Here is a 22,431-nt window from a genome sequence, read left to right as displayed (position 1 = left end):
TGTAAGTAAGCCATCCAATATTTATTATCAATCGTGATACATCGGCTATCTTCGGATTCCTCCGCAAGATAGGCCTCGTGCATAATGGTCGCCATATTTTATTACTTCGTAAGTCAGCCATCCAATATTAATCATATAATTGATTTATTTTAATTTAGTTTAACCTATTTATTTCAGCTCGATTGCCTCGGAAGCTAATTGAAACGCTCTCGAATCCGTTTCCTACGACTAAGAACCAGTACTTGGTGTCTTGCGAAAGATCTAAAGAACGCCCTTAAAAAAAGGGGTCGAACCCGTGTCCTCCCGGTCGTTAGGTGGATACCATATCCATTACACAACGCCAACCTAGTTTATTTATTTTTTAGTATATTTATTGTAAAAATACGGAGATCAAGCGGATTATTGAACCCATGACCTCCAGAGTTGTAGTCAGAAACTCTAACCGCGTCGCTTAAGAGCTTGCCCAACAGCAGGGCTGTTGAAAGTGACCTTAAAGTATTACACTCCTTCCCTCTTAATGTTTTAAGGCCACATACACTTCGCTACAAGCGTCGTTTGCTACACAAACGGCTCCCTGAAACAATGATACAAGGTCAGGCCAATTAACTTATTCATATATCAAACAGCCTTACCGTCTTTGTACTTTCTGTCTCCTAACATACAGTACGCGTAGTCGTAATCTGAAAATATATGTCACAACGGGATCTGAAAATATAAGTCACTACGGGATCTGAAAATATATGTCACAACAGGATCTGAAAATATAAGTGACAATGGGTTCTGAAAATATATGTCACAACGGGATCTGAACATATAAGTCACAACGGGATCTAAAATATATCTCACAAAATACTGAGTGTCCTTTTATATGCAAGCTATGTTTGTGGTTCATATCTTATCATCAACTTATGATTGTCTTGACATTATATTTAAGGTAGCGCACCCGTAATGGGCACCTATCCAAATCTAATCTAATATATTATTATCTTAATCAGCATCATGTGTCTGAACTACATGCAAATTTTTATTTGGTAGTCTTTCCATGCTTTTTAAAAAAATATACTGATTTTTTCAAAACCTACCCACACTCGGCTTTTGTCCAGTTTATTCGCACCCCTGGGGTATATGCAAGTTCCATAATTCATCCAGATTTCCAAATATAGGCATGCAGTTGGTGTGTACAGATGCAGTAAAGGTGTTTAAAGTTTAAACAAGATGAAAAGGTTTTCTTTTGCAGACAATTTTTTTATAACTTGTTATCTATGGAAGAGCGCCATGAAATGTAAGTGGTTTCGGGCATATAGAAATTGTGTTTGTAAAAAACAAAGTGTCATAAATTCAAACTAGTATCATTTAAGTAATATTTTGAACTTAGTTTAAATAAATACACTATATACAGCAAAAATACCAAGACATAGACAGATTTACTGTTTACTTTTTGAAATAAAAATAAAAATGCAACATGCGTGGTTCGCATTTTTAGAAGTAAATCACCCGAATTAGCCATAACGTTGTTTTAATTTTAAAAATTGAAGAATGTGCATTATAATTGCAACATATTTAACAATAAACATAGCTTATATGCCATATTTACGCAAATTAAGTTAGAAAAGAAATAAAACGCGTCGAAAAAAAGTATACATCGTCGGCAGGATTCGAACCTGCGCGGGAATATCCCGAAAGATTTCTAGTCTATAGCATTAACCACTAGGCTACGGCACCTTATATTAGGCTCTTCAACCTTCGAAGAAATCGCGGGAAATCATTAGGGGTGCGCTACCTTAAGCGCGATAGTCACTGCGCACGAATGATACATGTTTATGTTTACTAAACAACCTAATATATGGGCAATTATACAATATTTAGACTTACTATCTGTGCTATTTGTTTGATGATGAAAAAGGTATAATGGAACTTCCCATATCCGTTAACTCTCAATTGAGGGGAAAATAAAGCATCAATAAACACTATTTACATGAACAGCAGAACACATATATATTATACCTCACATAAATTTGTTTCTTCTTTGCGTATATAAACTACACATGTCCGTTTTTTAATATCGCTTGTTAAAGATGCGCCCGCTGACTAGATATGCGCGCATCTAATAGTGCCCGCTAGAATGTTAGTTATTTGTAACATTTGTGCAAGTTTTACAACGCAAAGATTTGTCGAGTACTGTTTCCTTTGTTTAGGTTACAATATACTAAATCTTTTTGGAGTGCAATGCTATACTCTTTAAAAACCTGAACATCATTTATAAGAAGACACAATTCTCTGTGTGGGCACTTGCCATGACTTTATTTTAGAATGTTTCTTTGTGCATGTGGTAGGGAAAACATTGATGTTTAACAGAAATTCACTCATTTGCTTGAAGGTTAAAGACTACATGAGACTTTGACAGATGGCGGGAAACCCTCATCCACTGGTACGAACCCGGTAAATTGATGGCTGTAAAACAGTGACCGCTGATTCGCATCGAGTTCTTTCTTGCAAAACGCATGACCCCCCTTTTTTATTGTCTAAATCATTGCGACTTGGAATGCTCTTTAAGAAAAGGTATGGTTATGGGGGTCTCTATGCGCAAAAGTTTGACTTTATTTTTTGTTGAAGTTATTGCTTTTACATTGAATTTGTGTAGGAAATCTTTTGGTATATTGTAACCTAAACTAGCTTTAGGTAAAAATGAAATATCATCTGCAAGTGCAAAATATGACTGGGAAAGCTGATTTTTGGTCATTTCTTAACAAAAGAGAAGAAAATAAGTGCCTTAAATGCATGAATTCAGATAATTTGACCTGGAATAGTTGTTTTTCAAGTTGACCCTCACCCTGATATAGCCAAATAAGGGCTAAATTGCTTTCCGACTTGAATTCAAAGGCATATTGGTTGACCGTGTAGCGTTAGTGTGCTACATGAAGTCAGAATTCAACGCCAGGAACTCCGTGATCCAGTAACGCAACAATAGCTAGTGCATAAAGCATGAACATTCAAACAGAGCCCCATTTCACCGACATGGAATGGCGGACATTTTTACAGTTTGGACAGTGCAGCAGACACTTAATTGAGGCAGCCTTCATATTTAGTACAATCATGAACATAACAAGGTTTATTACTTCATATTATTCATAAAAATACACTAAAAATACTTAAATGCATGTTTTTTGCCATTTTATATCTATTTTTTATTGGGAATTTTGACTTTTTCAGGTAGAGGAATGTCTGCAACTAAGCCGAGGGCCACTGGATAAGGGTTGTTGATGGTAAAACAGGTAATAATACTAAATTATTATCATGTACGCAAGCAAATAAGCATATTTATGATGCTTAAGGTGTGAAATACTGTCATAATCAGGTTTGTGGTCACTCAAACCCTTGCCGCCATGCAATTCCCCGTGCAGTTTGTATGGATAGTTCCGCGTCCTGACACGTAAAGCTCGCGCTTTGTTGGCAGCAGAAGTTGGCACTTAACAGGTTTATCCTTGTTCCTAAGCATGTATGCAGTGCATCTGAGTTGATATGCTACTTGTAACCCTACAATTAGCTTGTGTTTGGTATTGTTTTCTCACAATATGCTTACAGTTATGGTCCCGGCTTGAAAGGATGTGGCGTCCGACTTAAACATGGGATTGTTGTAGCAAGTGTCCCCTTCATCATTTACCTTAGAGGGATCTTTTTGCCAAAATGTGGCACTTTCAGCAACCAGTTTAGTTTTTCATTTGGTACATGCTTCTCTCATTCAGTGATTTATGGGAAGTATTGACCTTATTTGCTTGTCTTTGCATACAAAGGTGACATGGATCAATGATATGTGTTGTGTTGAGAATTCTGCGGGAAGCTGTGTCCCCAGAAGATGTACTAGAAACCTCTTTCAGGAAGCCTGCATTGATCTGAGCTGCCTTTCTGCCCCTGTTACTTCATAGAACTTCATTTCTAAGCTTATAATGCTCTCCAACATATATGTATCTTGTTCATTTTAACCTTTCCTTCTAGTTTAAACCCCCAAAATGAGCATTTTTGTCTTTCGCTCAGTTATTAACGCCCATTTTGACCAGATTGCCACCATAAAAATAGTCAAAAGTACTTGTTTTGCGCCCAAAATATGAAATTTTGTATTCTCTTGAATCTCTGAATGACAGCTGGCAGAGCATATTGACCATCTGCTGCAGTTTAAAGGCACCCATGGCATTATATGCTAGAATATACCATTTGCGACTGGTAAATAAATGGGCTCCTAGCAACAAGGCGCTTTCAAGATTTCACACTTTTATAAGTGTGAAACAACAAGTTATAGGAAGCTTATTGATTTCTACACTTCAAAGTATCTTTGATCTCTCATTTTTGCTTATTTGTTGTTTGTCTTGGATGAAATTGGATATTTTTGCTGTGAAAATGACATTTTTGGGGGTATTTAAAAAAAACACACACAAAAAAGACATTATCAAAATTGCTTGGAGTGAAAATATCTAACAAGTTCATTCTTTCCCCACCCCGCATAAGCCCCACGTGCCTGTCCATATGGTTTGTTTTGGTATTTTGTTGCAGATATTGAACACAACAGCTTTAACTCTTAAAGGGACATTTAAGCTTTAACAGCCCTTAAATCGCCTTCTTCGGACCGAAAACACCCGCATGTGAAAATGTGATCTAAAATGGCCAAATGGACAGATAATCCAGCCAAACTTAATATATTGGTGCAATATGAATAGGAAGATAAAAATATGCAAGAAAAACACATTTCATTCAGAACATATTTTTCCTTTAGGTTACAATATACTAAATCTTTTTGGAGTGCAATGCTATACTCTTTAAAAACCTGAACATCATTTATAAGAAGACACAATTCTCTGTGTGGGCACTTGCCATGACTTTATTTTAGAATGTTTCTTTGTGCATGTGGTAGGGAAAACATTGATGTTTAACAGAAATTCACTCATTTGCTTGAAGGTTAAAGACTACATGAGACTTTGACAGATGGCGGGAAACCCTCATCCACTGGTACGAACCCGGTAAATTGATGGCTGTAAAACAGTGACCGCTGATTCGCATCGAGTTCTTTCTTGCAAAACGCATGACCCCCCTTTTTTATTGTCTAAATCATTGCGACTTGGAATGCTCTTTAAGAAAAGGTATGGTTATGGGGGTCTCTATGCGCAAAAGTTTGACTTTATTTTTTGTTGAAGTTATTGCTTTTACATTGAATTTGTGTAGGAAATCTTTTGGTATATTGTAACCTGTTTACAATAATATCGTCTACAACGGTACATATTAATAATAGTAACTGATAAATATTGATGGAATTTAAATTGTGCTATTTATTTGTATTTCTATTGACATTTATCTGCACAAACATGTTCGGTATAATATAAGAAATAGAAAACCTCACCTCAGTATAAAGAAGTAAAACTCCAGCTGCTGGAGCAGTATTGCATTCTCATTATATACATTTAGTTGGTCCTTAATTTAAAGCAAGTGACCAATTGCCAAAACAGTACAAAACAGCACAATACAAAACAACATAAACACATTTAAGATTAAAGCTGGGGTCACAGCCTGAACGGTAAATGTAAATCATTGGGGGTTTAAACCGGTTTAAGAGCGCTCAACCTCACACTTGGCCCAGCAATATTCATGATATATATAAGTTCGGCTTCGGTCCATATACTATTTGGGGCAGCCTGGCTGGTCGCTATACTGCCATAGGGCCCTCAGTGAGTTTTTTTTTATTTCTTATATAGGAAATTTGTGAGAATGGTTATTAACTTCAGTGTCAATAGAAACGTACATACCTATGTAAAAAGAAATGTGTGTTAAATACATTCATGCTTTTTAAAATAACAGAATATGAAAACTTAAAAAACGTTGATTTAAAAACACTTATACCTAAATAAATAATATAGATCTACAATATATTCAAACAACGTCTTAACGTGAGATTTTTTAGTAAAAGAAATATGAAATTCGATACATTTACATGACGGCTTTTGTTCCCATGTAATATAACATGCAAGAGAGCATCATATTCAAAGCGTCGGCTGTGTGACAAATAACAATAGCAATAACGCGTAATAATATATGCTGAATTGGAAACTGTGATCGTACTGTCCATTTGGGCCCGTATTGTCCAATTACCCGTATTGTCTATCTGGGCCGTATTGTCTAATTACCCGTATTTTCCATCTGGACCCGTATTGTTCATCTCCGCTAAAATTGTCCGACAACCCGTATTGTCCAACTACCCGTATTGTCAAGCTGGGCCCGAATTGTCCAACTGGACCCGTATTGTTTATGTTTGCATCAAACTTCAGAATTAAAATCAATATAAACCTTTTATCGCCTGCTAATTTACACAATACCAATTTTGATGCTTCAATTTAACGTTAAAAGATAATATTGAAAAATACGTCATACTATTCATTTGTATGTTTACTTATAAATACCCGGTTTGCAGGCTGGACAGCATTGGCCGTATGGCGTGTACTTTTTAGCGCAGGTTTGAGCCTTGCAGTCCGATTTGCTGCAGTTCACTGAAATACAGAGTATACTGTACACTCATTATTATTCGTGCGACATAATACAGAGTATACTGTACAATCATTATTATTCGTGCGACATTATACAGAGTATACTTTACAATCATTATTATTCGTGCGACATTACAGAGTATACTGTACAATCATTATTATTCGTGCGACATAATACAGAGTATACTGTACAATCATTATTATTCGTGCGACATAATACAGAGTATACTGTACAATCATTATTATTCGTGTGACATAAATTTTCGTGGATTTCGTAGGTTGGCCGATGCACAAATACAACGCAAAGTCCCTATTTATTTCCATATACAGAAATCGACAAACTTACGTATCAACGAAAAAGGATCTTGTCCAATGAAACCCCCGCCTAAATGAGTTCTATATACTACTCACAAAAAATGATTCGTAAATTTGAGTCATCGCACTGAATAAATACTCACAGTTAAAATGTGTTCGGGCAGTTACCAACATACTTTTTGTTAATATATATCCATTAGTAAAGTAAATTTGACTTAATAAAATAAATTATTGAATATGCCGACTACTTAATAGCTCTGTTAATGTGCATGACGGAGACATTTTTTTTATGAAAAGTCAATTACCGGTAATGCATGACCAAGAACGGATTTTTTAAAATGAAAATTCAATTAACGAATGACCAAGAACGCAATGTTTTATGTCACAAAAATGAACCTTGACTTTTTTGACGAATTGCCAACGAATGCATGCCCAAAAAAGCACATAGATATCTTTGATGATAACTCAATTAATGCATGACCACGAACGTACCTGGCTGTATTGGTGGCTTACACACGCGTCCGTAGCCTTCTGCGCAACATTTCTGGTTGTCCGGACACGTGGCATCGCTGGTACACTCCGCCTTTTTGTCGTAGTCTGAACTTCTTGCCCTCGGACATACACCTGGCTTTTCGGAATCTGGGAAAAGAAAACGATAGCAGTACAGTAAAGTCTCGTTAACTTTATGGACACTTAGAAAATAAATCGATAGCAGTATAGTGCGGTGTCATTAATGGTTAGTTAAATAATAAACGGATAACAGTAATGTCTCATTTATTGTTGATTGGAAAATAAACATTTGGCAGTAGAGTACGGTCTCGTTACTGGTAAAGTCTATTTAGACAATAATATACGCCAGATATTTCAAATGTTATCGTTTATATTACATATCATCCCATATTGTTTCTTCAAATAAAGTTATTACCAAAACATATGTCAAAATTTTATTTTCATTAAACTGATTACCGGTACGCAATCTATGACGCATCTCAATTTCTGTGACAAAGACAAGCTAGACGCTCTGGATTTTCGCCACGGCTATTCGAACGTGTTGTTTTTAATAGTGAAATATGAAAACAAAGAGATATCATTGAACAAATGCAAACCATTTTTTAATTGTGTGCTTAACTTGCATAATTTGAAACTTCAAGCAGAATACAGTGAATCGCTCGGCCCAGACATTGGAGTTCGTTAATTGCGTTGTTCTTCAGAATATTTAGCAATACATACATAAAAACACGTTTGTTTTCATGTATGCAACGTTTCCAAAAAACGGCGTTGTTTATTTAAATATAAACAGAACAGAACAGAATAGTTTATTTTTGACTTAAGCATGTGAAGCTCATCGTCATTTACATACATATAAATAACAGCATGCGTTGAAGTACACACAAAAACACACATCATTTTAAAGAATAAATAATCTAAATGAACACGAAATAAACATAGTTCGTGAACATATTTCGTGAGAATGGTACATGGATGGGTTTAATACACAGTGGTCACACAATGTTATGCATATAGGTTTACAAATATAGGTATAATTACATATTTCTGACCTTATTTTTTTGTAAAAATGTATTTCTATTTAACACTACATATATATGACATTTTTTCTTATTTTAAAGCATGTTAAACAATACATGGCTAGCTTTCTTAATACAGTTTTGTTTGAGCTATTAAGTAGTTTAATAAACTTGAACATATTTGGCCGGATTCTATAATATTTCGGAATTAATGCATTCCTAACATCATTATAATAAGGACATTTAAGAACAAAGTGAAATTCATCCTCGATGTCATTAAGGTTACATAATATACATTTGCGTTGATCTCTGTCAATATTCTGGTGTCTGCCCGTTTCTATGGATAATTTGTGAGAGGACAAACGTAATTTTGCAATAATGTTCCTATGTTTTTTGTTGTCAACAATATCAAGATACGATGATCTTTCAAAAACCGGTTTGAGTTCCTTATATAGGATCATTGAGCTACACGACGTCACACTGACATCCCAGTTGGTAATATACTGGTCTCGTAATCTATTTTTGAATAACGGGATAAAGTGATCATTGTTAACAGATTCGGGGAAAAGCCATACATCGGTGAAAACGGTTTGGTTAAGAATGTCCCGTATTTTCGATGACCAATTGTTAGCATTATTTTTACGTTCAATTTCTAATCTTTGTAAAACTACAACTTGTTTAAGAATACAATTTCCCTGTTTCACAGTATGTAATTTCAAAAAATATTTAACCATCCTGACATATCTGTCGATATGCAAGGGAAATCGACCAACTTCGGCATATAGCGATAGTGAATTTGTTGACATTTTTACGTTCAATAGTCTTTTACAAAATTTACGGTGAACGCGTTCAATATTTTCCGCTTTGATGGATCCCCAAACTTCGCAGTTATAGTTTAAAATGGATGATACATATGCGTCAAATAAATTAAACATGATATTTATGGGTACGTTCATATCTTTTGTTAGGTTGAACAAAGAATGCATCGCTTTTAATGCTCTGCCATAAAGTGTATTTGTTGCGGGCACGAACGATCCGCCACTTGACATCACAATTCCAAGGTAATTAAAATTGTTCACAATTTCTAGTTCTTGACCTTTATAAGTCCATTTGAATGCTTTACTGATTGAACCCCCTTTTCGGAATACCATGACCTTTGTTTTTTCAATATTAACTGTTAAATTCCATTTATCGCAGTAGGCTTCTAAATTGTATAATGACTCTTGAAGACCCTCTTGTGTTTCAGAAAATAAAACCGCGTCGTCTGCGAAAAATAAGAGATAGATATATATTTGTTCTAATGTCATGCCGGCGTTTATTCCATTCTGCAGACTTAATTCGATGTCATTAATAAAGAGTGAAAACAATATGGGCGAGGTTATCTCCCCCTGAAATAGACCAACGTTACTATTGAATATGTCTGACAGTGAACCCATGTGTTTAACCTGTAATTTGACTTCATTGTACATGGATCGAATAAGGGTCAAGAGTTTACCGTCGATATTTAAATATAATATTTATTATATTTATATATTTAAATATAATTTAGATTGATAGATGTAGGACCGAAAACGAAAATGCATATCGTAATTTCTTGGTCATAATATTTTGAATACAGTTGTCATCGAGTTGTCTTTATTATTTTGTATTATAATATAGTATATTCAATATACAATAGACATACAGTCAATGATAATGCATGTTCAAAAACCTAGAAACATATGGGCTTATGCGCTTATAACTGCCTTGCTGATATGATTGGAAAGTGAGCGGCATTTAAAAAATCAAACGAGTAATACAGAATATAAATCGTCGAAGAATACCTCTTTCGGCATGGACGGCGCCATCTTGTTTGTTATGTGAGTACCCTCTCTGATAGCATACATCTGCTCATCGCACAATTCACATATTTGTAAAATTGAGATAATAGTGTGATACTTTTTTGCATTACATATTTGTTAAAATGAAACCTATATTTTTCAATGGCAAATCGATATGTTTTGGAGGACGATATTTTGTCTTAATAATTGTTTTTTAATTATTCAAATGTTAGGGGTTTCTGAATAATCCAAATTGTCCATTTTTACGATTCCCCGTTAGATAATCGCTTCGTTAGTCGCTTTAATGTGTTTTATTTTTTATAGAGAGTACATACGAATAGGTGTTAGATTTTTTATTTGATTAACTGAACTGAAATGAACGAGCCTTATATAATTGTATTAGTAACTTACGTGAAAGTAGTGCGTTGTCACGATCCTAATCCTAATCAGGAACAGTTACACAGTAAACGCTTGTATTATTTCGTAAACTCTTCAGTCTTAACTTAAACGAGCAATGAAATTTATGTTATAAAAAAGGGCCATCGGCAAACGTTGTATTCCGGACCTCAATAACTTAAGTAGAACTGAATCGAATTCCGATATACAAAAAACAATGAAGCATTTTATGAACCCAATGTACTCAAATCCCCAAATAATAATAATTGATATACGTGATGGAGGAAAGGAATTTCAAATGGTCAATATGTTTTACTCCCCAGATAAGTTATTTGTCTCCGGAACCAAGTACATGTGTGACTTTTTAAGTATATGATCCGCACTATGAGAAAACGGGGCTAAACGCATGTGCGTAAAGTGTCGTCCCAGATTAGCCTGTGCAGTCCACACGAGAAAATCAGCACGGCACTTTTCCTATAAACTGGATATTCGAAAAGAAGAGACTTCTTTTGTACGAAAAATATCATACAAGCGGAAGGTATCGTCTCTGATCAGCCTGTGCGGACTGCAGAGGTTAATCTTGGACGACACCCTACGCACAAGTCTGAATGCCGTTTTCCCAGATCGAAGCTCGAATTTTAGTGTACTTACTTCCTTCACCGGTGGATAGCACACTGTCTACATAGAACATGACGAGGCACGCAAGTAGGGCCTTGCTGAAAACCATCATGATCCTGCAACAAACACAGACACGCCGATATAGATTATATATAAGGATATGCAACTATCACAGTCACGCCGATATAGACTATATATAAGGATATGCAACTATCACATGCACGCCGATATAGATTATATATAAGGATATGCAAGTATCACAGGCACGCCGATATAGATTATATAAAAGGATATGCAACTATCACAGGCACGCCGATATAGATGTAGCAGGATTTGGTATAAGGAGAAATGCCTTGCTATATGAGCTAGTTTTTATAATTACGCGGTAAAGTGTCTGCCTGATTTGGGACCGGGAGGTCGCGGGTTCAATCCCCATATGCTAGTATTATAAGTAACACTGTTAGTAACTGATGGTGTATGGGATATAAACCCTCAGTAATGTCATACCATACGAAAGCGAAGCACCATCAGTTACTAACTGTGTTACGATTATATCCCAACCGACTACTCGATAACTCGGGGTGTATGGAAATTACTCGGGGTGTATGTAAAATACACAATGGGCACGTGACCGCTCTAAACCAATCGGATTAAGTCGTTTTTGTAGGAGATGAGATATTGTACGATACCGTTATGAAATATATCGTTTTAAAAGGTACGGTTACCAAAAACACGTTACCTAAATATATAATGACGAAAAATACAGTAACAAAAAATTAGTTGCAACCCATTGCAAGAGCAATGTAGGTTTCGTTTTACTTGAAGGAAATCATCGTCTGTTTGCATAAGTGTGTTAAGCTTGAAACAAATAGTTATTCACCATGCTTTATAACGCACTGAAAATAAAATACGCGCTGTACGTTACAACCACGCCGTGGTTAACAAAGAAGCCATTTTAAGATCATCAAGTAGTTTTAAAAAAATACACCAATCATGAACATTGGCCAATACGCATTTTTTGCAATGTTTGCGTAATAACCAGTTGTGTATGTTGTACCTTTTGGAGACTGTTACTGCTCTATCCTCTATTTATCTGCTTGAATAATAAACGGCGCATCTTTTCTTCATTATTTTACATTGCAATTTTTAGAAAAAAAAGAGTAATACAGTTGAGTTCATAGCTAAATTGATCACAATATGCATTGACAGATCAACAAGTGAACTGTCTGGTATAAGTGTTTTAATGAGTAGTTGGTATGTTTCGACCGATTTTTTTCCCACTTTTAGAACGTTCTAACGTTAATTCAAAGACACTAAGGACTGGTTCTATTAGATTTTGGCGAACATGCATTAACGGGTTGTAAATAATTGAAAATGACTCTGGAGACCCAAATGCTTTACATGCAGACGAAAAGGTTTGACTATAAATAACCGGTCGTAAGTCCGTTTATTATCATCTGAAGTAATTAAATCAACTTACGTTTAGATGCTGCAACGTCAAACGATTTCAGACCATAGACACTCTTGAAAATGCGTCTCTTTATATACCTAGAAACGAACGCGTGAGGGCATCTCGCACTTTGGCAACTGTTACTTAAAAGGCACTCTAAATAGGCTTAGAACTTATGTGTGTTTCAACTTACATCTCTGCATCTGTCTTAAGCCTCTAAGTGCATGCAGTTAAGAGATTACTGATCGATTGATTGCTTGGCGTAATGTTATTTTTCAAGGTTAACATAACTGAAAGTCCATGCAGGCGTGGCTTTGCTGGGCTCGTCGTTGTAGTTGATATGTCAATATATGAGCCGCGCTCTGTGAAAGAGCAGTCCGCACAGATGAATCAGGGACAACGCTTTCCGCTTGTATGATATTTTTAGTTTGAAGATAGTCTTTTCTTAGCAAAAATATAGTTAAGGTGGAAAGTGTCGTTCCTGATTAGCCTGTGCGGACTGTACAGGCTAATCCGATACGACACTTTACGCAGCTGCATTAAACCCCCTTTTCACAGAGCGCGGCTCATATATAAAGGCAACATTTTAATTTATGTTTGATTCATGAAGACAAAGTGTAAATGTTCACTTTATTATTTATTAATCTGTCCAAACCCCACTATATTCGACTCATTAACATTGGTGAAATACGAGAATAATAACATAATTTTGATATTGTGTATTACTGATCGATTATATGCCTATATATATGTATGAAAATAGGCAATTATAAAGGAAGCAAAATGTAAGTTCGATATAGTGTAATTAGTTTGTAACACTTACATCACAAGTATAACAAGCAAAAATATAAAGACGATTGTTTGCCGTTGGTAGCCCAATCTCGTTCTCGCAATATCTATTTTATTGAGATGCGTTTTGTTTATCAATATAGGGGCCCACTTTACAGTTTAGAGACAATTGGATACTGGGTTTTAAAATATATATTAATGCGTGTATATTATTCGAGGAATTTGCGCTATGATCATCAAAAGCAGAAAAGCGCAAGCGATCAGTTAATTAGGCATAAAGTATCACTTGTAGGAGAGTCTAAGTACCGAACAAATAGACGGATTAGAGATATTTAGCTAATACGGCGTGTAAAAACACGCAGGATGGAACATGTCTTAGTGCGGAATTAAACCGATAGGTATCGCAAACAGTGCTTGTCCCTGTTTCGCCCCTGAGTCAGATGCGTTCTAATGGAGCAGCTGCAGATAGTTAATAAGCAATTCGTTGCAACACCTTTCACGGGAATGTCTGATCGCGACCACACAAAATAAACTACATATATTTAATACTCACTGGGTGCCTTTTATTCCCAATTAGTATATCAACGCTAAAAAAGTTTAAAATAAACTTTGTACCAAAGGTACACCTACCTTAAAGCAACATACACTTTGTTTATTCGGGACAAGTGTCGGATGTCGATGTAAGAGCGGGCTCGATATTCGTCCCAGCCCGATATTCGGGACTAGTGTCGAATGTCGATATCAGAGCTGGCACGATATTCGTCCCAACTCGATATTCGGGGCAAGTGTCGTATGTCACTGTCAGAACTGGCTCGACATTCGCCAAAGCTCTATATTCGAGATTGGTGCCGAATGTCGATGTCAGAACTGGCTCGACATTCGCTCCAATTCGATATTCGGAGCTAGTGTCGAATGTTGATGTCAGAGCCGGCTCGATATTCGCCCCAGTTTGGTATTCGGGACCCGTGCCGAATGTCGATGTCAGAGCTGGCTCGACATTCTCCCCAGCTCGATATTCGGGACTAGTGCGGAATGTAGATGTCAGAGATGGCTCGACATTCGCCCCAGCTCGATATTTGGGACAAATGATGATTGTCCATGTCAGAGCTGGCTCGATATTCGTCCCAGCTCGATATTCGGGACTAGTGCCGAATGTCGATGTCACAGCTGGCTCGATATACGTCCCAGCTCGATATTCGGGACTAGTGTCGATTGTAAATGTCAGAGCTGGCTCGACATTCGCCAAAGCTTGATAATCGGGTCTAGTGCCGAATGTCGATGTCTTGGATAGCTCGATATTCGCCCCAGCTAATTTTTCGGGAATAGTGTCGATTGTCTATGTCAAAGCTAGCTAGACATTCGCCCAATCTCGATATTCGGGACAAGTGTCGGATATCGATGTCAGAGCGGGCTCGATATTCGTCTCAGCACGATATTCGGGACTAGTGTCGAATGTCGAAGTCAGAGCTGGCTCGATATTCGTCCCAACTCGATATTCGGGACTAGTGTCAAATGTCGATGTCAGAGCTGGCTCGACATTGAAATTCGCCCCAGCTCGATATAAGATCTAGTGCCGAACGTCGATGTCAGAACAGGCTCCATATTCTTCCCAGCTCGATATTCGGGACTACTGCCGAATGTCGATGTCACAGCTTGCTCGATATTCGTCCCAGCTCGATATTCGGGACTAGTGTCGAATGTCGATGTCTGGACTGGCTCGACATTCGCCCTAGCTCAATATTCGGGAATAGTGTCGAATATCGATGCCAGAGCTAGCTAGACATTCGCCCAAGCTTGATATTCGGGACAAGTGCCGGATGTCGATGTCAGAGCGGGCTCGATATTCGTCTCAGCTCGATATTTGGGACTAGTGTCGAATGTCAAAGTCAGAGCTGGTTTGATGTTCGTCCCTACGTGATATTCGGGACTAGTGTCGAATGTCGATGTCAGAGCTGGCTCGACATTCGCCCCAGCTCTATATTCGGTACTAGTGCCGGATGTCGATTTCGGAGGTAGCTCGACATTCGGCCTAGCGAAGACACGCTTAGGCAGTAATCTGTCTGAATATAATCATTTATTGCGCAGTAAAATAAAGAAACCTAATAAAGATCATGTACAAAATATTGCTTAAACAGCAATGCTCGATGTCATTAAAAGTTCTATAAAAAGTATTTAAGTCAAAATTACAAAGAAAGAACGTTTATGAATAGCAAACTACTATTACAGTAAAGAACAACAGAACTGATATTTAAATAAAGCAGCTGGTTATGAGATTGTAGCAACATCACTATTACATGTATGTACCTATTTCAGCCAAACACTTAGTCATGTACATAAGTCATGTCCATCAATCATGTACATTATTAGGAAAGACCCATTCAGGAAGTTTTTGTCATGAGATATATGGTCACATTTTATGTTTCTCTATAATATATCTGGGCCGGACTCGTTGTAGGAAGTTTTGGTTGCCAACACGGCCTAAACCCGGATAGCCGTACCGCAGTTAATAAACACTTGTTGAGTTCAACAGTTCGGTGAAAACGTCCAACTTGTCACGGCTATAATATAGTATAACATATTTATTGATCAACACTCACGTGTTTTCTATAACGATGATTGAATACGGGTCGTCATACCTTGGCGATCCGGGTTCAAACCGCGTTCCCGGATGCATGTGCGTTTGATTCGTAGTCACCATACCGGCAAGGTTGAGTGTCCTCAGAGTAGTCAAGCCCCCCCCCCCCTCTCAACATAAGGGGCCACACTAAATCTTTCAATAACAACCAAATCTCTGAAAATTGCAGCTATACTCCCAACATTCGTCCCTACTTTCTTGTGTCATGTAAGTTAATTAGGTAAGGGTCTACACATCAGATGCGGGCGAACCGCATACACTTCATATTACACTTCAAAATACAGACCCATTAACTTTTTATTGCTGGAATTCGTTGAGATATTTAAAAAAAATGATTAATTCCGAACGTTTGTTATCTGAACACACCGTAGTCTGTGTGTTATAATATATTAGATGTGTGCTATGAAACCGCAATATCTCTATGCCTATGTATATTGATATCAAAGTGGAACAATAAATTATATATACACATAGTAAGCTAAGTTGTTCAGGTAATTGCTTGTCTCTGAAGGCATTAATATATATAATGATTTAACATGTATTTATATATTTCACGCTGTTTTATCTTAATACAATTGGTGGAAACTAAGTACTAACAATTACTTTTGTATTTTAGGATAGTTTTAGGATATTGCTAAGGTCGTTCATTTCAACCGTTCTTTGGGTGATGAGGTATCCGGGCAATGGTTCCTACGCTTATCTGGACAAGAGCGGACATTGTGCATACGTTGTTTCGACAACCCGGACATTCGTTACAACGTCATGTTGACAACTCCAAAAATGGTTCATGCATTATTTTGACAGATAGGAAATTCGTCCGGTATATTGGTTACCAATCCCACAACGACACACATTGTATGAAGTTCACCAAGCAAAGAAATTGATAAAAGAGTTTGGGTCAATTATTTAGTACATAATCATATATTATAATTGAAAAATGACTTAATATATATAACGTTATGTGATTTTTATTTCGTTTACCGCCAAAAAAAAACAAAGAAAGATTGTCTCATGATTTTAAATGTTACGAAAAAATGATGTATTAGATTTTAAGTGGCTATTTCATTCATAAAGACCATACTATTAACAATGATATATTACCAGGGATTCACTTCAAACGCATTCCCTCTAATAATAGATATCAGTGTTTAATGTAATGTTATTAAATGTCAGTATCTCGGTAAACGATCACAGTTTACGCATATGAATTTGTTAAATGACTTGGGTCATACGGTTAGGTTATCATGTAAACAGTAAACGTCATTAAATGCGCAAATGCCTGTTAAGGCGGATATGTCATATTTGAATTTAGTTTGCGTGTTATATGAATTGATGAACAAGATGATCTGTTCTGCGTTTTGTTCTTTGTTGTATTTGTGTTATCTGACTTAATCTTAGTCAACATGTAGATCTATTACAATATTTTAAATAGGTTAAACGTGTTTTTCCCACATGCAAATAAAATGTCAATGACCAATCGAATTACGCTTTAAAATGACATGACGTCATGACCATAGAATGACGTCACTTTGATAAACACAACTTGGGTTAATCAACATAATACAGCAAAATAAGGAGATGAGTATTTCGTTTGAAAGCATGACTCACTGGCATAATGTGCCACATTGTATTCAACTTCCAGAACATATATGTTTCATCATTTGAGTTTACAAATCAGAAAAATATATTTTCCCATAATGCACGCTTGGACGCTCTCAACGTGTGCACGAGGAAATCGACTGTGCTTGACGGTTTTCCGTCATTCAGCTTTAAACAGTCGAACTGTAAAGCCTACTTTAGGGTTGTGTTTTTTTTGTATTTTAATTACTTGTACAGTGTGAATGAATGTTCGAACGTAATTAATTCAGGCATTGGTCAACTACGATAAGAAAAACAAAATAGGCGGATAACGTAAATGAGTAGGAATGAGATGTGTGTCATGTCGATAACATACATTTTCTTGAAAAGTATTTCTTGAATTATTATATTATTGTGATGTTTGTCATGTTTGATGCAGACAGTAGATTGTCCAGATGCTTTGCCAAATACAGAAAATGTACTGAACATTATTTAAGTAGTGTTTTGTTCATTTGCAATAAGAAAGAAAATAGATTGTATTTTATTTAAGATTTGTATAGGAGAAAGACTGGGTGTACATTGTTGATATATCAGAGGTAAATGAAATGGAATTTGAGGAATTAGTTTCGAAGTTTGCGAACGCCAAAAGTCCGGAAATCGTTTAATAGTATAAAATTACATAACTAAAATCGTTACAACAGTTAAACATGTCAAATCACAAAATAATCTGAAAACAATACATGATTTATGGTGCTAATGCATTACTGATAATTAAGTAATTGAAAACATGTATATTAAACAATAAGCGTATTACAACACAATCCGAACTATTCGAGGGAATGGAAGACGATGGTTTGATCGCAACACATTAAGAGCACGTGTTCAGCAAACAAAAATAAACAAGTAAACAAAAATAAACAATCAATTGTTTCTTGAAATAAATGGCGCGTGAATAATTCAAAGTATCATACATAATCAGTTATGCATCATGACCTAAATGCCGTCGCGTTGTTTATTTAGACAGCACACGGGCCATCAACAACAAAATATATCACAACGTATTTCAAAGAAAAAAACGAAAATAATAATAAAATCTTTCAGCTGCATCATCTACAGACATTCAAATATGTGACAACCTGTGAACACACGAGACAAATGAAATACGCGAAATGAATATTTAATGAGGCATAATGGGCGTGAACTGAGCCATGGATAGTATGACCGGATGATACGGGTTGTTGAGTAGTCGTCGACGTCGGTGGTGGAAGTGTGGTGGTCTGGTACGGTGACGTCATGAGGAACCGATCCACCACGTGTATTAGTGCGTTAATGGCTAAAATGTTTGGTTTGACGATCTTGGCTTCGATGTCCTTCCATCGGAGATAAAACCCTGAAATTATATAGCTTAAAATACATTTTAGATACCAGATGCGGACATAGAACCATACGAAAATGGATTTGTTGATTTTCCTTTTTTGTAATTCATGAGTTTTAAGTTTACAGCTGTATTCTTTTGTTTCCAAATATTATTTTTTTTATTATAAATAGCTTCTTCAAATAAAAGAAATAAATTTCCCAACGAATTGAAATAATGAAAGAAATAAAGCTAGTATGGATGTAGATACTAAGTATGTTCTTCCGAAAGGGCGGATCAATGAAATACCATACGACGATAAATCAGCCAGGCACCTGGTGAAAACGGAGACATGATATCCTTTTGAGGCTAAAACATGTTAACTAGGACGTTATACTATAGATACGTACGGCTGGTTAAACAAACAAGGCTTTCCAAATACCGTAACAAGCCGGTTACAGCAGTTTATTTAATTTGTGTGTGTAATTATGCATCTTGTCTAGTACATGTCTTATGTTACATTATACGGAAATGTGTTCATTGCCATAAACAAACCAAAAACTACATGCATTAATAAGTGATAATTGAAATTGTCACTTACCTACAGTTCTATCACTGTGATATGGTCACTCACGGTCAATTCTAGCTATCACTGTGATATAGTCACTCAACGTCAGTTATATTTATCACAGTGATATGGTCAATCACCGTCAGTTCTATATATAACAGTTATTTTGTCACTGACTGTCAGTTCTAGCTACCACTGTGATATAAAGACAACTCACCGTTAGTTCTAGCTATCACTGTGATATTAGACAACTTACCGTCAGTTCTTGCTATCACTGTGATATTTCTGCTGCTTGCGTAAGAGCTGAATGAGCCGCCAATGATGCTGTCGTAATCCACCTTTTGGTTGGGGACGATATGGCGGCGAACGATCTATTCAAATAATACAACGAAAACTACATGTTAACAATATTTTATGTAAGGTAGTTGTCCTTTATATGTTACGGATGTCTTGAATGACACACATTTATAATATTCGACAGCTTGTACTATGATGCGATGAAAAAAAAACGCGTAAATAGGTTTTAATATATTCAAAATGAAAAACGATATAGTGAATCACGGGGAAATATTGTGTATGTTGGCAATAGTCAAAACAAGCTCTATGAAACACGTTTGAAGTGTAATATGGTCCTTAATTCAAATGAAAAATCTTATGTCAAGTGTCAGGTCTTGTGCCAAGTTTATTATCATGTTTAGCATCAGGTCCTGTGCTAGGTCTACCGCATAGTCTAGTGCAAGGTCCAGTGTTAGATCAGGTGCTGTGTATAGTGTCAGATCAAAGGTCAGGTCTAATGTCAGGCCAAGTGTTAGGTCTAGTGTTAGGTCTAGTGTTTAATCTAGTGTCAGGTAAGGCTATGGTAGTTTCAGGTCATGTAAGATTGGGAATAAGTAAATAATTTGCCAATTAACGCTCATACCAACTAAGTTTTCTTCGTAGCTGAGCATTTGGTGTTGTATTATCAGAGATTGTATTACGCTTAATTTGTAACACAATACCATATACCAAACATTTATGATCAGCATGATCCAACATGATTTCATCCGTAATCATTTAAGACGTGTTTTATTTTATTAATTTCTATTATCGTGCTATAATACTATCTGATGGTTACAGCAATTACTCTCCTGAAAGTGTTTCTGAAATTTTCATTTTTACAATATGAGCCGCGTCGTGCTAAAATGGGTCTTCTGCCCTTTGTGACGATCGCAGTCTGGAGCTACGCTGTGCGCATAATGCATAAGACCCATTCTCGCGTGACGCGCCTCGTATTTCGATACACTTTTACCGCATCGTTTTTTGACCCTATTAGGATAAATTATCGAGAAAACCCCTGAAATTGGGCAAATTTGCATCGTGAAATCTTCGGTTTTGGATTAATTGGTCGTCTTTATTGCTTGGTACTTAATTGCAAAAAACCATCTAAATAATATTGTACATGTTCTTGTTGCTGAAATGTTCAATTTTAGTGCTTATTGTATCTGTTCATTTGTAGATATTATGCTTTTGAAACGATATTGATGTAATTTCTCTTCTTTTGGGGGGAATTTTTTCGGCATTTGGGAATTTTGCAAATTGTCCTCTGTGCAAGTGCCTATTAAGGGTACGTTATACAGAAGAAAAACAAATGGCGTCGTGCGAAAATATATCGTATTCCATATGCGAGAGCGCAGATTGGTCTGGCGCTACGCTGGCCGCATATGACATATGACCCATTTTCGCATGACGCGGCTTGTATTACAAAACAATCTTACAGCAATCTTCGCCTCCTTAGTGAGGTTCGCGTTTATGTACTCCAGTTCCGTCCTACTGAGATGCTGCGGGTCCAGCGAGGAGTCCATGGGAACGAACACCGTGTACATGGTCTTCAAGGACGTCAGATCGATACCGGAGTCGCTCGGTATGAACTTCAGCAGCTGATCGCTTCCAAGACTGTACAACAAATATAAATGAGCATCGATTAGGGAAATCGGGGCTTAATGCATGTGCGTAAAACATCGCCCCAATTAGCTTGTGCAGTCCGCATGGGCTCATTAGAGACGACACCTTTAGGTTTTATGGTATTTTATTTATTAAAAGAAGTCTCTTCCAAGCGAAAATCCAGTTCAGGCTGAAAGTGTCATCCCTGCAGTCCGCACAGGCTGATATGGGACGACACTTTTCGCACTTCAATGCTACCTAAAGTCGTCAGTGTGTATGCAACGTATTCAAACAGTGGATATGGATGCTGACGGGGTTGCTTATAATTATTATTATCATAATTAGTAGCAAACGTATTATCATATCTCCCTGACGAAAATTATATTTCAGCTTATGATATGGATGTTTGTCATGATAAAGATAATTGTTTGATAATGACGACGATGACGATGGTGACGATAATGTCAACAATGCTTCGGTTGAATGCATGAAATATCGCTAGCAGAATATTGTCAATACCTAATATCCGGTTGATGCGTTAACTCAAAGTGAGCGTCATTCAGCGGTAAGTTCACGAAGCCGTCGATGACGTAGATAATGCCGTTACTGCACGCGATGCCATCACGCACCAGGTCGAAAGTCCGTCTGAGATTCGTGTAGCCAATATCAACCGAAGTAACTTCTGTCAAATCATGTTCATAGTGTAAGTTATTATGATATAAGAACTGCAATATAAACCAAGTTCTTCGTTAAGTGAATATCAACCGAAGAAATTACTGCGAAATTATTTTTTTTAAACAACATTCGCCATACTCATTACCTTTATTGTCTCAGTAACCAGACTAGGCGTTTATTTTTTTAATACTTCATGAAGTAAAAACAAGCAATAGTTTTATAATGACGAAACAAAGAAATAGAAACAAAAAGTTGAAAACTTT

At 36.6% G+C, this 22,431-nt stretch overlaps 2 protein-coding genes across 2 annotated transcripts in view; one reads left to right on the top strand and one right to left on the bottom strand.

Moving 5' to 3' along the window:
* LOC127861301 (uncharacterized) overlaps window positions 1-22,431 on the top strand; it is a 436,008-nt gene that overhangs the window by 287,219 nt on the left and 126,358 nt on the right. The gene's annotated exons all lie outside the window — the stretch shown is intronic.
* LOC127861299 (fasciclin-1-like) overlaps window positions 18,306-22,431 on the bottom strand; it is a 34,178-nt gene continuing 30,052 nt past the window's right edge. The window contains exons 18-21 of the mRNA XM_052399749.1: window positions 22,013-22,175; window positions 21,328-21,505; window positions 19,830-19,944; window positions 18,306-19,041 (exon numbers count right to left, since the gene is read on the bottom strand). Coding sequence (XP_052255709.1) covers window positions 18,758-19,041; window positions 19,830-19,944; window positions 21,328-21,505; window positions 22,013-22,175 — 740 coding nt within the window. The 3' untranslated portion in view covers window positions 18,306-18,757. The remainder of the gene's footprint in view (window positions 19,042-19,829; window positions 19,945-21,327; window positions 21,506-22,012; window positions 22,176-22,431) is intronic.

The sequence above is a fragment of the Dreissena polymorpha genome, chromosome 15 (assembly GCF_020536995.1).
Source record: "Dreissena polymorpha isolate Duluth1 chromosome 15, UMN_Dpol_1.0, whole genome shotgun sequence".
Lineage (NCBI taxonomy): Eukaryota > Metazoa > Mollusca > Bivalvia > Myida > Dreissenidae > Dreissena > Dreissena polymorpha.
This window is presented reverse-complemented; position numbering and strand designations above follow the sequence as displayed.